The following is a 12,595-nucleotide window of genomic DNA, read 5'->3' on the forward strand; positions in this document are numbered from 1 at the left end:
ATGTTTCGCAGGGGTTATAACATACTTTCTAGCCTCTTTTTTCCTCTCTTTGCTCTTGCAATGTCCTGTGTGTTTTCAAATTGTGTGTTTTGAAAACATGTTCTTATGAAACGCACTTTTGTAAATTAGCATCCAAATCACTAATTGCTTGGAATAATGTAACTTAATAGCTTAGCATAACTTTAGTTTGCTCGATCCTCCTCTAGATTTATTTCTTCCTTTTGGACTAATCTTTACTCTCATCTAAGTTACCCCGAAAACTGCCGGCAGTAGGATTGGCTTCCATCCGTCTCGTAACTTGTGGGAAAATGATAGTATCTTCAACTTCTTACAATAATTTAGATGTAATCTCTTTTTCAAGTTCAATGTTTTGTGCGTAAATGTTATTTTCCTTTTTCTCTCTCTCTCTCGTTGCGTATAAATGGAATCAATTTTTGTTATGTTTACTGTTAGCATATTAGACTTGCTCGTTTGAAGAGGAAATGGTGGAAGTGGGCACTTCGATGGACTCTCTTAAAGAGTTCAATTTGTACAGGAGAAACACAATAGAGTTGCCCAAATTTCATATTCACAGTTTTGCACGCCAACCCTTTATTCATTCAAAACTTCAAAGTTTAGAAACGAGAGACACATCCCATATGATTTTGTAGTGAATTTAAGAACATACTATTTGAGTTGTTACATTGTAACTTTGAATCCGCCAATAAATTTTATTGAGCTGGTGTGAGCAGCCCCATGTATCTCGAACACTGGATTCACTCCTTTCATATCATAAAAAAGACTCATACACCTTATGGTTTGTATAATGTGGTAGGGGGTCGCTCTAACTTATGCTTGCCAATATCAAATACATAAAAGAAATAATTAATGCACAACCGCAGGAAATACAGTGCTTTCTGTACCGAGACCTTCATCTATGGCCGACTTGTTGGCTGGCTCATACTGATGTAAATGCCTGGTTCCACCCACGTAAACGCGGTACAGGTCATCTAAGAATGTTTGAGTATGCTCTCCTAATTTCTCCGGAACGTGGCCCCATCTGGTCAGGTAAAAAGGTTATGAACTCGTGCCACAACTGGTGCCGTGGTGTAGTTGGTCATCACGTCAGTCTAACACACTGAAGGTCTCCAGTTCGAGCCTGGACGGCGCCATTTTAATAGCTATATATATGTTTTATGTGGAATGAAATACTTCTGATGCTCATCCAAAAAAGTGATATATGTTGGACTTATGATCCAGATTTTTTAGTTAAAAATGAATGTTTGATGTTCCCATTTTCGTTCAGAACTAATTTGGTTCCAGTACTGTTTATGTAGTGGAAATTGTATTTAAATCTATTTATTGGACCATATTATGTCTCATAAAAATGACATTGCATTTTTTTGTTCTAGAAGCACACAGTTTGCCTGGCAGTTGTTTTCTCTGCGCACAATGAGAATATAGACTCCTAGTATTCCTTCTTAAGTTTTTTTGTCTTGCCGTTGAGTTTTCTTCTGTGAGTGCACATAACAATATATGTATAGTCTATACATTAGCCTCGCCATGAAGTGGGCAGTGCTAGACTAAAACTTTTGCTTAGGGCAAATATTTTTCTCCTGTTCATGATGATCAAACATACCTAAAACTTTTGTCTTTACTTTGTTTTTTGTTTTTTGTTTTTTTTTTTAAGTAACTGGCTTTCCATTACTGATGTTAATGGATCAGATTTGAACATACTCGCATCTCATACTATTTTGAACGATCTATAGATTTCTTCATCTAGATTTATAGATTTCTCCGTCTAGTCACAGCCGTCCAATTCAAATTGGACGGGGCTCAAGATGGCCGGAGGATTTCAGCTCTTCCTTTTTGTTATCCTGATTTGTAGTTTTCTTACTTAAAAGCTACAAGATGGATTAAACTTCACTATACTTGGGTGTATTTCGGGCCGTGTTGTTATATCATCGATAGATCTACAATAACTAAAATTTTTCTTAAATTTTTCAAAGATCAGAGGGGATACTATAAGGGTGTCAAGTTGAAGATCCCAAATCATTTCTCAAGTTCCATGGAGTTTTTGTTTTTGGGGTTGCATGTAAAAAACTTAATGTAAGCCAATAGCCCATTATTTAATTTACAGTGGTTCACCATTAAGAATGTAAGATGGTACATATTTGATAGCCCCGATCTCTAATTAGAGGCGGATCTGAAATCCACTGTTTAAACAAACATGGGAGCGTGGATATACACTCTACCTGTGGAAAAGCATGTGTCAATCTGAGGCCGGAGGAAGATTCTGGTGAAGGAGGAGCTACCGACAATTTAGTGAAGGACGAACCAAATTGAGGTTAGCCATTTTGAATTTGCAAAATCGAGTAAAGATACCTCGAGCCTAAATATATCTCCGCCGCGTTTGACCGGCGAAGGGAGACGTGTTCCGATAGGAGAGTTTCGTTTTTTCCCTAAAGCCCGAGGAACTCTTTGTGGTCTAGAGCCTCTGGACCACGTTCTTTAAAGAAAATGCCTTTGTGAGCTGACTACTTAATATTATAAATTATAGAACTAAGCATCCAAGGCAATCTCTTTCTTCTTTCTCTGTTTCCTTCTTTTTTGTAACTTCGTAGCTGATTGTATGACCAGAAAAATGGCGCAAGACATGCCACGTAGAAAGAACCTTGAATGATGCCGAAATTTTTTTATTTCTCTCTCGTATTTTTATCATATTTATAGTGTTGTATGTATGCCACATCTAAATATGAAACCAATAATCCGATTTGTAAGTTCATAACGAACTTGAATCCATGAACTTTTAAACCACATGCAAACGGCATGACAATATGTTAAAGGACCAATTTTCAAATTAATATACAAACATTGAATACGGATTATTTATTAAAAATTAAATCCAATCTAATATTTATTGGAATTTAGATATGAATCTGTTTGTTCTTAAATTCTAACCTGATCCAACTTTTTAACTGGATGTTGAACTTTTTTCACATTTGAAGCAGTTCGATCCAAATCAGATTTGTTGACATCCATAAAAGTGACGAGGGGAAAAGCCAAATGAGCTAAATGCCTTGAAGTCCTCCCTCTCGTATTTATTTGAAGATCTTTAATCAGATGAAAAGTGATAGACAATCCAGTGGATGCATCAATATTCAACCTCTCTCACTCACATGCGGCAGTTCCAGAAGACTTGCAGAAAAAGATAACAAGGCAAGGCACGCGGAAATCTGAATGAAGTTAAGGAACATGAGTTGCATGTCCGCATTTATATGGTGACAATATCAATCATAATTGCGATGTTGAGCATCCAAATCGCCAGGCAATCGCCGTCCCGGCAGCGGAGATATGGTCCCCTCGGGCCATGTCTGATTCGTAAATCGTAATCCGCCATCGCCGGCGGCCCCTCCCACCCACCGCCCTACCATTCGTCGGAAAGTGACGGATCAGCGGCGCCTCTCTCTCACGGCTCGTGGTGAGTTCCTCCTTCTTCTGCAAGAATTCGTGCAAATCAAAGAGGGTCCCTCGCAAAGCAGGCGCTTACGTATTCATGTAGCTAGATAATTATGGTGAAAGAACATAAAAATAAAAAGCGGCGCCTCTCTCTCACGGCTCGTGGTGTGTTGTTCTTACAATATACATACGTTAATATACCCAATATTTTTTTCATAAAATGCCTTCTAAAAGACCCATTCATCAAAAGCAACTGTGGATGACTTCTTCCACTAGATATGATCAACACATGGATTTATAGCAAATTACAAGGTAAAAGCGGACGATTTGAGGAAAGCTACACGGCAAGTATGCATGCACCTGCTGAGTCGGCGAGCTGGATTCTTGACAGGACTCAGGGTTGTCCCCTTCGTGGAAAAGAAATGAAAATGGCCTGAGTGGATTGACCTATGATGGCGCTTTAATGTAGTAGCTCCATGAAAATCTTGAAAGGAGATTGCAAAAGTCTAGATCGTGATCCGCTCCTTTTGTTTGTTAGTCTCCGACTGCCGCAATAAATGTCAAATTTAGTTAACTGAATTTCAGGTAAAGTGCAGGAAATTATTAGCCAGTCGTCCTACACCTTTGTCCCCACGGTGCGCTACTTGTAAGAAATTATCAACTACAAAAAGGAAAAATAGGTGACAGAAGATCGAGCGTTTGGCATGATCAACTGCCCTTCTTCTGTTTTTAGAACAGACGTTCAAGCTAGTAATTAAATCAAAGCCATAACTCATGATGTGAATCGAGAATTAGAGTTTGAATCTCAATAAACCTAAATCGTGATTTGAAAAGCCAAGGAGCAAAGATGAATGCAGATGAATCTAAGGAGTTCTGATTGCGTGTTGCTCCTGTTCATCTGATAACACAACACGCACCAAAACCACCATCAAAAGAAACAAACCTGATCGAACATTCAATATGCAAAAAAAATTAACTGCTTGTCCAGTTATTACTGCAGCAATTCATAACCTTAGAGCTAAAAATTCAGCTACCCAAAAGGATACAAGCAAAATCAAGGCAGATTTGAAATGATTAGGTCATCTTTCTGAAGCAGTGCTTCCATAAAAATAAAGCTGCAGCTGCAGGACGTTCAGGACCCCAGATGACGGGGAAACAGATTAGAGGTGGGCGCTTCTCTTAAGAGCCATGGTTTTCTCTTAGCAGTTTCTAGTGAAGGCTTGTATGAAGTATGTAGTTGGGCCTCCACCGGCAGGTGATGGCTTTTCCCACTCAATTAATTTTCCAGTGAAGACCCTCAAAAGAAGAAGACGACATAGGACACAAGCCCTTTACAGATAGGCCAATAGGATCATATAATTAATTATATGGTTGACAATATTGTTAACAGTACCTTCTTGGCTGAAATTTTTTTTGTAGCCTAGCCAAACCGTCGAAGTATATTTGAAATTCTGTATCAAAATCTTCATGGGATTCTGCAATGTGGCGTCTAAAATGAAAGTTCGTGGCCACAGACAATTGAGGGTGAGAGCTGATTAGGGATGTCAACGGATATGACTTGCGTTGTTTCAAAAAAGTTAGATATATAGAAACAAATTTAGCATCCCTTCTATTAGGATTTAGTTTTAAATAAATATTGTGTAGAATTGGTGCTTAGAACTAACTGTGATTCACTTTAGATTAATATTCTATATCCAATATCCATACATTTTAAAACTTCCTTCATAACATGTTTCAAAATCAGTTGTATATTTAAAAGTGGGATACAAATCCTCATGTAAAATTTAGATGTCAGATTTTAGATCGCGTGAATTTAAAAATCGCTTCTCATGCAATATTATTAGTGTTTTCTTTTTGGTATTCCAATCCCAAATATGTGAACATCTATAATTTTAAATATGATAAAAAGGTACACCTGACTTGAATACAAGAGAATGCATTGTGCAACCCTTGATCGGCCATTGTATCTCTTTTTTTTGGATCGATGGCACGAAATTAACTTACCTTAATGTACATCTTGAAGCAAAAGTGCCGGTATTTTAATATGTATATAGCAGCTAACTCATCATTTTCATTGGTAATTGGTCCTCCCGAACGTCATTGCTGTCATAGTCTGATCGAGCATTTTGGCAAAGGAGATGATTGGATATTCGAATAAAAAAATGTGGATATCAGTCATAATTGAGAATTTTTTGATAACGAGGTGATTGGATATCGGCGACTTCCATTAAGAAAAAAAAAGAAAAAAACTTTATGCGTTAGAAAAATTGATGGTACCTTATAAGGATAATGTATCGGGAAGAGCATAAGCGTCGTGACAAAGCTAAGTATATATGTGATTGATGTTGTTGAAGAATCATGTAGCGTGCACGCACAGGGCAACACATGCATGCATTCGGAAGAGCCATGAAAATGAAAGGTCTAAGGTGTATGGCTATATTCATAAGATCTATGCATAAAAATTAGCATAATATGACGAATGCCGATGCTTTTTTTTCGTGTCAATAATAGATTATCGCTTATCTAACATTATCATATTTAATTCAGAGAATCCTAGGGAAAAGGTGAAATAGCGACTACTAGAACAGTGTAGAAAGTGTCTCCACCACTATATACCCGTTCAAGTTTAATAAAATAAGAATATGTTGTGTGTATCGTATTCGCATGATTATATAAGAGCATTATTTGAGAAAAGGATCAATGCATAGAGAAGAGCATCAACCACCACATATTCATTATTAAGGAAGTCTGCAAATTCATGAGACTAAAAAGAACAAGGGCATTTTTTTCAACGGATCCTTTTTATCTTTGAAGTTCGAAGTTCAATCGTATGAGACAAGAGCTACATGTTTTATTCACGAGGTAGATAGCTGTTCTCCAATGAGAATAGCAGTGGTCATGGCTTATTTTTCTTCTACTCAACAACCAATCGGACCAAAATACAAGTCTTTTCTATCCATGATGGGTTGAGTAACATGGTTGTTCACTCAAACACATAAAATCCACACGGCCCGTCACTGCAGCCTTAGGAGTAAGGACTTGGTTTGGATTGCGACCACGAGATTTGAACCTCGAACTCTTCTATTTCATTCATAGTAATGAAACCTGCATTGTAAGGGGCTGGGCGACCGCCAGGTCTAGGTCTAACCTGATCCGCTGACTAACTCACTTGCAAGTAAATGGTTTGATTAATGACCAACGAATCTCTTTGGTAGGTCATCAAAAGATTGGCAGGACCACTCGAACCCTAAAGCAACGTCCGTTTTTCCAAGGAAGAGAAGACTTTTGGCTTTTTAGTTTTAGCCCGTTGGTGTCACTTTTTAAGTGCCTTTGTTTAAGAAAGAAAGGCTAAAGGAAAAATAGGTAAATTGACCATCGTGGGCGGAGAATTGACGGAAAACCTCAATGCAGTTCCATTGAAAAATTAATTAGCAAAATCTGTACGTATGATTGTATATATATATATATATATATATATATATATATATATATGTAACTCCACTCCAGAGACACATTTGTTATAGTCCCTTCGTCAGAAATTGAGACATGAACTTTGTTTTTTTAATTTAAAACAAGGTTATCACAAAAGATGTTTGGAAGTGGGAACTTAGGACAGTTTTATGGGATACCAACTCAACGTCTTCGACATTAAATACCCAACGGGTTTACTGTGTTACCATAAATTTAAGCCGTTATTTTTAAATTTGTTATAAATACTTCTATTTGTTAAATCAGTCCCCACACGACGCTATGCTTTTAATGAAAAACTATCATGCTGTTGCGCTGCATACAAATAAAAAAAATGTAAATTGACGTAGGCAACATACTTTTTCAAAGGATTTTGAAAGCTCACCTAGGCTTATGCATATAAGGACCATATTCATATGGTAGACCGAAGAAAAATTGAATTAAAAATACTAAAAATGAAAGGGTGACCTCACTGAGTGTTTGAGAGGCCGGAGCATGAAACCGCTCGAGAAACATATATATATATATATATATGTATAAAGTTGATATGTTCCTCTAAAAGCCATTCATGTTATAATCATTAGAAAAACATTAATTAAATCTAATGATAACTAACTTAATATATGCTTCTCGTCAATTATTTATCTTAATTCTATCCGTAAGGTTATATTGAAAAAAAAAAACACTTTCATAATTAATTTTAAAAGGTTTGGTTTTGACTCTTATCTAAGCGGTTTGCTATTTGCCAATTAATATATATATATATATATACATATCTTCTTTTGTTATTATAATTTTTTAGTCTTAATGTAAGTTATTGGTGACCTCAATTCTGATTTATTGATCGAGAGGAGGCTCTTCCTTCTCCATGTGACCTTTTCATCAGATCTTTTCTCAATTTAAAACTCAGCAGATTAGTTTTTTTGAGTCGGTCTTAGATCTGAATCTTTAGATTCTGGATCAGAGAAGTGAGGTTCTCAAACGCAATTGTCCCGCTAATTTTATGTGTTGAGTATTTTCGTAAACAAACACTAAGTTATGAATTTAAATGAAATAAACATTCTTATGATAAATGTGAGGCTGTGTACCAAAGTGAGTGAGTGAAAGGAACAGGGAGGGGGAAAGTCCAAAGAAGGTGGGGCCCGCTAGATTTGGTGGGGAGAGGGGGGGTGGGGGGAGGGGCCTTGAATCGTCCTCGGCGACAGCTTCGGCGATCTTCCTCGAATCGGGTGGAGTGGGGAAAAGGCGTGGACCCGCACTCCCAGTTAAGGCGACCGGCGATCTCCCCTCCGGACATGCACCGCTGTACGGCATCCTCCGCCTCTTAGACGGGAGGGCAACCTGCGGCAGCCGGTGTCCCGACGAGCTATCGGAAGGGATCGGCGCCCACGTGGGAGAATAATCGGCGACGTTTTGAGTCAAAAGAAGGAAGATTTCGCGGATCCGGACGTTGGTGACAACTCGAGCTCGAAAATGATTCTTTCAGAGTTTCAACTTTAAACCCCCCGTAAAGAGCGGGAAACGGATCGGGTCCAGGCCCGTCCGTTAACTCCGATTTGGATACCTTTTCTAGCTCCGTCACGAAACAATGAATGATCTAATTTTATAAAAGTGTTCATTGTTCCAGCTAACCTCTAATGGTTGTGTTAAAATTAATGCAATTGAATAATCCATATTGGGGAAGTTAATACACAGGGACCGTCCATTTCATAGATTTGACTTAACAATTTATGGTCCATTTATCAGATGATTTGTGGTCCTTAGCGTGGTTACTCACCTCTTGGGGGCTCCGATTTGAAACCTTGTGGCCATGGGACCGCTACTCCAAATCTCGTCCCATCGGGTTCGGGATCCAGCAGCCCGACAATGGATCACGATCTGGACCCATTGACAACCAACGAGAACCCGGAAGGGACCCGCCAACGCTTCTGGCCTGCGACAAAAGATCCAATATCCAACGAACAACGCCAACTAAATGAAGCCCCACCTACCGTCTAGGCAAACATTTATATATAGAGAGGGACTTATCCAATTCGTAACTTTTTTGGGATGGATCCGATAACGGAACCTAGAGGTAGAGGGGGTTCTTTTCCAAATCCAGAATCAAGTCCGCCCATGGGAGCAGGCCCGACCCGAATGCCCAGCAAAATCGGCGATCTAGTGGGAGGTGAAAAAAAAAATCGCGTGTGGCGCGGGGGCCGAGAGCGGCATCATTGCGAATCGCTGGGGCCAAATTTGGTCCGGACGGCCAGCCTTACTTACTTACCGTTGCCGTCAACGAGGATACGTCCCGTCACCGAAGTGGACGACGGCGCGGTCTCCCAGTCGATCCTCTCCCGGTCAAAGCCCTCTCCTCCTTCCCTTCCTCTCTTCTGGATCCTGCGGATCGCCCAGGAAAGCGATGCTCCTCGAATCAACCTCCTCCATCGACTTCGCCTGCAATCCCCAAAGTGCCCTCTCCCCTTTTCTTTCCTTCGATGCCTTGCCTTGTTATATACAACCCCTCCATCCTTTTCGCTCCTTCTCCTCTCGTCCGCTTTTTCGGTCTTCTCTCTCTTCTTCGGCTGCACAGTCGACTTCCCGACGGCCGAGCAATGGCCGCTGAAGCCCCGCACGTACTCGCCGTCGACGACAGCCTCGTCGATCGGAAGGTCATAGAACGCCTCCTCAAGATATCCTCATGCAGAGGTGAATCCCGCCGGGAAATTGCTGTTTTCGCTTACTGCTGCTCTGCTTTTCCTTTTTCTTCCTCTGTTTTTCTGTTCCGTTTCGGTTTTGCTGAATTCGGGTTACGAAAAGGATTGCAGTGACCACGGTGGATAGCGGAAGGCGAGCTCTACAGTTCCTCGGCCTCGACGGCGAGCAGAAGCCCGTCGGAGTCGATGTGAGTTGCTTGCGCGGCAAAGTCTTTTTTTTTTTCTCCATTTGTGACGATCGACGGATTTCCTCCGGCGAATTTTTCTTGCTTTATGTACTGCGGCTTCTCTTCTTATTTCCCTTGTTTTTTTTCCGGAAGCTTCAGGGTCTGAAGGTGAATTTGATAATCACCGACTACTGCATGCCCGGCATGAACGGTTTTGAGCTGCTTAAAAAGATCAAGGTGCGGGCTTTCCCCTCTCCGTTTTCATTTTCCTCCGTGCTCTCTCCTTCACCGCCCGTCTTCTCTTCAAAACGACCGAAATCCATCCACATGGACAAATTCCTTTTGCGCATTGATCTCGTTTTTGAAGAATGGCGCGGGGTTTAAAAAATCGATTTCTCTCTTCCTTTATTTATTTTCCTCTTTTTTTCTTCTTTGCCTGCAGGAGTCTTCGACGTTCAGGGAAATTCCGGTGGTGATCATGTCGTCGGAAAACGTCGTCGCTAGAATAGACCGGTGAGCTAAAGTTAATTTCTATCGTTTTAAATTTGTTTCCTTTCCACTGCTTGTGATTTCAACGAGATGAAGCGCGGCACCGCGAAAACACCTGGCGGTTGAGTTTGGGGTTAAATCCCATTAGGGGCATTTCTGTCACTGAAACATTGCGGAAGGACGATGCATCATCCAACCTCGACATCGACATCGAGTGGCATTTTCGTCATATGGAAAATCGGAGGGCAGCCCCTACTGTACAGTATCAGATCCGGCCCTCCATTTATTTCTCCATCATTTTCTGGGCCTTTTCCTTTTGCCCCTTTGGCCGTCGCTGCCGGTTCGGCTCCGCTCTTGGCCGGGGATGCCATTGCCTGTACGACGGCATGGATGGCCTTGTTGACGAAAACGCCCCTCTCGATTCTCGACGTGTTCGTCTTCTGGACATTCCCGGCCTTCTTCGGTGTCCGTGGGGGTGGAATAGTCTTTCCAAAGGTTGTACGTGATATGGGAGAAGAGGAGAAAGGGTTTACTTACCGTCCTAGATCCGCTCTCTTTCTCATCTTGCGCAGTCTTTTAGAAGCGAGTTTCTTATTCGCCCTCTTGGCTTCTTTTTTATTACTTTGGTTTCGTCATTTTGGGGGAAAGATCTGTTTTGATTTTCGGACCCGGGATTCGCGCTTTGGGATCGGTGGGGTCTCTCATAGGTCAATACGCGATACTGTTTTCGGATCTCTCTGGGTATCAGAACCAGGAGGACCGTAATTTTCGGGGCGGAGCATGGTCTCGTCAAGCCAGACGGGGCGTGGATCTGCCTAGCGTGTCCGATTCTTAGCCTAGCGAAGAGCGGGAGGTGGACCACCAGTCGGGGTTTCGTTGTTTGGAATTTTCTGGGCAGCCGAAAACACATACAGATTGATTTAGATTTTTTTTTGCATAAAATGTCGAGGAAGTATGCTGCCTACATTTCAAGTTGAAGGATTAAAAAATAAGAATCACGTGAAAATATCGCTTTAAAATAGGGATATGTTCAGAGACAGCAACGTTGCGGACCTCTCCTGAATGATCGGGATTTTCTAGCTACTGTAGCGACATCGTCACGTGACCGTGAAGGAAGAGGTTTTGTTTTTGTGGGGTTCAATGCGGTCATGGGATCGTTGCTTATTGGGGCTGGATTTGCATTGCTCGGGCCCTGTTCGGCTTGGACATGTACTGCGTTCTGGATACGCTTATTCGTCTCGACTTGTCGGATCCTTCCTACGTTGGATCTGGAACTTGGAAGGGGCCGAACCATTTTCTGACTGGGAAGGAACCCCTGGGTTTCTAAACTTGGATCTGGAGCCATGGGATTCCATCCGACTGTTCGTCTGACTGGATTGCATGTGATTTCCCAGGTTGGTAAATTAAATCCTTTTTTCTGGTGTAAAAAACTGCAGGTGTTTGGAGGAAGGAGCCGAAGAGTTCATAATGAAGCCCGTCAAACTCTCGGATTTGAAGAGGCTAAAAGGTTACATAGCGAAGAAACAACGGCGGGAAGAAAGTGGGGATATTGAAGGTAAACAAGCTCAATCTCGCAAGAGGCCACTGCCATTATCATCTCCGTCGTCGCCACCACCATCGTCAACCACATCACCATCAACACCGCCACCACCACCAGTATCATCACCATCACCTTCATCGACGACATCGACATCATTCCAAGAGCATGATGCAACAACCCCAACATCGCCATCATCATCACAACCTCCGAACAAAATGGCCAGACTAGACCCACAGTCGGTTAACACTTTGTTGGCTTAAAAAGAGAGAGAGTTGTCCAAGGGTGGCATCGCAATGAACCCTAATTCTTTTGCAGCAAGGGGGGAAGGGTGAGTTGAGGAGGAGGAACATGGGGGAAGCATGTGCCCTTTCGGCCTGTTCTTTTTGTCCCCCCTTTCTTTTAGGTCATATTTTTGCAAAGTATACAAATCATGTAAAGCTCTGTTGATACGAAATGAATCAAAATCTTTTTCTCTTTTCTTTTCTTTTCTTTACCTTGTTCGCTTGCTTTCTCAATTTGGAACCCAACCCACATGAAGAGTAAAATAACTTTCTATTATTCTTTAACCATTGGGCATCTCCTTCTCTCTCTCTCTTATATATATATCTCTCTCTCTCTGTATAACTCTCACGCACGCACATATGTGTGCTTAGCCCTGGAACAACCAAACGACATTAAATAAAAAACTGAAGTGTTCCACTTGTGCAATCTATATTTCAATTAAAAACCAGTAAGTCGCCCACTTTTTTAGGTTTAGATATGCTTTTTGAGCTACCAAAAAATGAATGGCTTGTATA

At 41.1% G+C, this 12,595-nt stretch overlaps 1 protein-coding gene and 1 non-coding gene across 4 annotated transcripts; both read left to right on the plus strand.

Annotated features, from left to right (window-relative positions):
- The first annotated feature begins 1,077 nt into the window (after positions 1 to 1,077).
- TRNAV-AAC (transfer RNA valine (anticodon AAC)) lies at positions 1,078 to 1,151 on the plus strand. Its single transcript has one exon. It is a non-coding gene; the product is annotated as a tRNA-Val (tRNA).
- An 8,135-nt stretch (positions 1,152 to 9,286) lies between these two features.
- Positions 9,287 to 12,277, plus strand: LOC116249615 (two-component response regulator ARR5-like). Of its 3 annotated transcripts, none has more exons than XM_031622772.2 (5): positions 9,305 to 9,594; positions 9,714 to 9,790; positions 9,923 to 10,006; positions 10,212 to 10,282; positions 11,695 to 12,277. In XM_031622772.2, exons 1-5 carry the CDS (start codon positions 9,384 to 9,386, stop codon positions 12,056 to 12,058), a joined length of 807 nt encoding a protein of 268 aa, XP_031478632.2. In that variant the 5' UTR covers positions 9,305 to 9,383; the 3' UTR covers positions 12,059 to 12,277. The 3 variants fall into 3 exon arrangements, with proteins under 3 accessions (XP_031478630.2, XP_031478632.2, XP_031478633.2); XM_031622773.2 differs by having other exon boundaries at positions 9,306 to 9,594; positions 9,929 to 10,006; XM_031622770.2 differs by having other exon boundaries at positions 9,287 to 9,594; positions 9,714 to 10,006.
- Positions 12,278 to 12,595: the final 318 nt, after the last annotated feature.

The sequence above is a fragment of the Nymphaea colorata genome, chromosome 3, assembly GCF_008831285.2.
Source record: "Nymphaea colorata isolate Beijing-Zhang1983 chromosome 3, ASM883128v2, whole genome shotgun sequence".
NCBI classification, from domain to species: domain Eukaryota; kingdom Viridiplantae; phylum Streptophyta; class Magnoliopsida; order Nymphaeales; family Nymphaeaceae; genus Nymphaea; species Nymphaea colorata.

Coding starts and splice junctions, on each gene's coding strand:
- LOC116249615 (XM_031622770.2), top strand. CDS start 9,384: ATGCCTTGCCTTGTTATATACAACCCCTCCATCCTTTTCGCTCCTTCT. Junction 10,007..10,211: donor AGCTGCTTAAAAAGATCAAG/GTGCGGGCTTTC, acceptor CTTTGCCTGCAG/GAGTCTTCGACGTTCAGGGA. Junction 10,283..11,694: donor GTCGTCGCTAGAATAGACCG/GTGAGCTAAAGT, acceptor AAAAAACTGCAG/GTGTTTGGAGGAAGGAGCCG.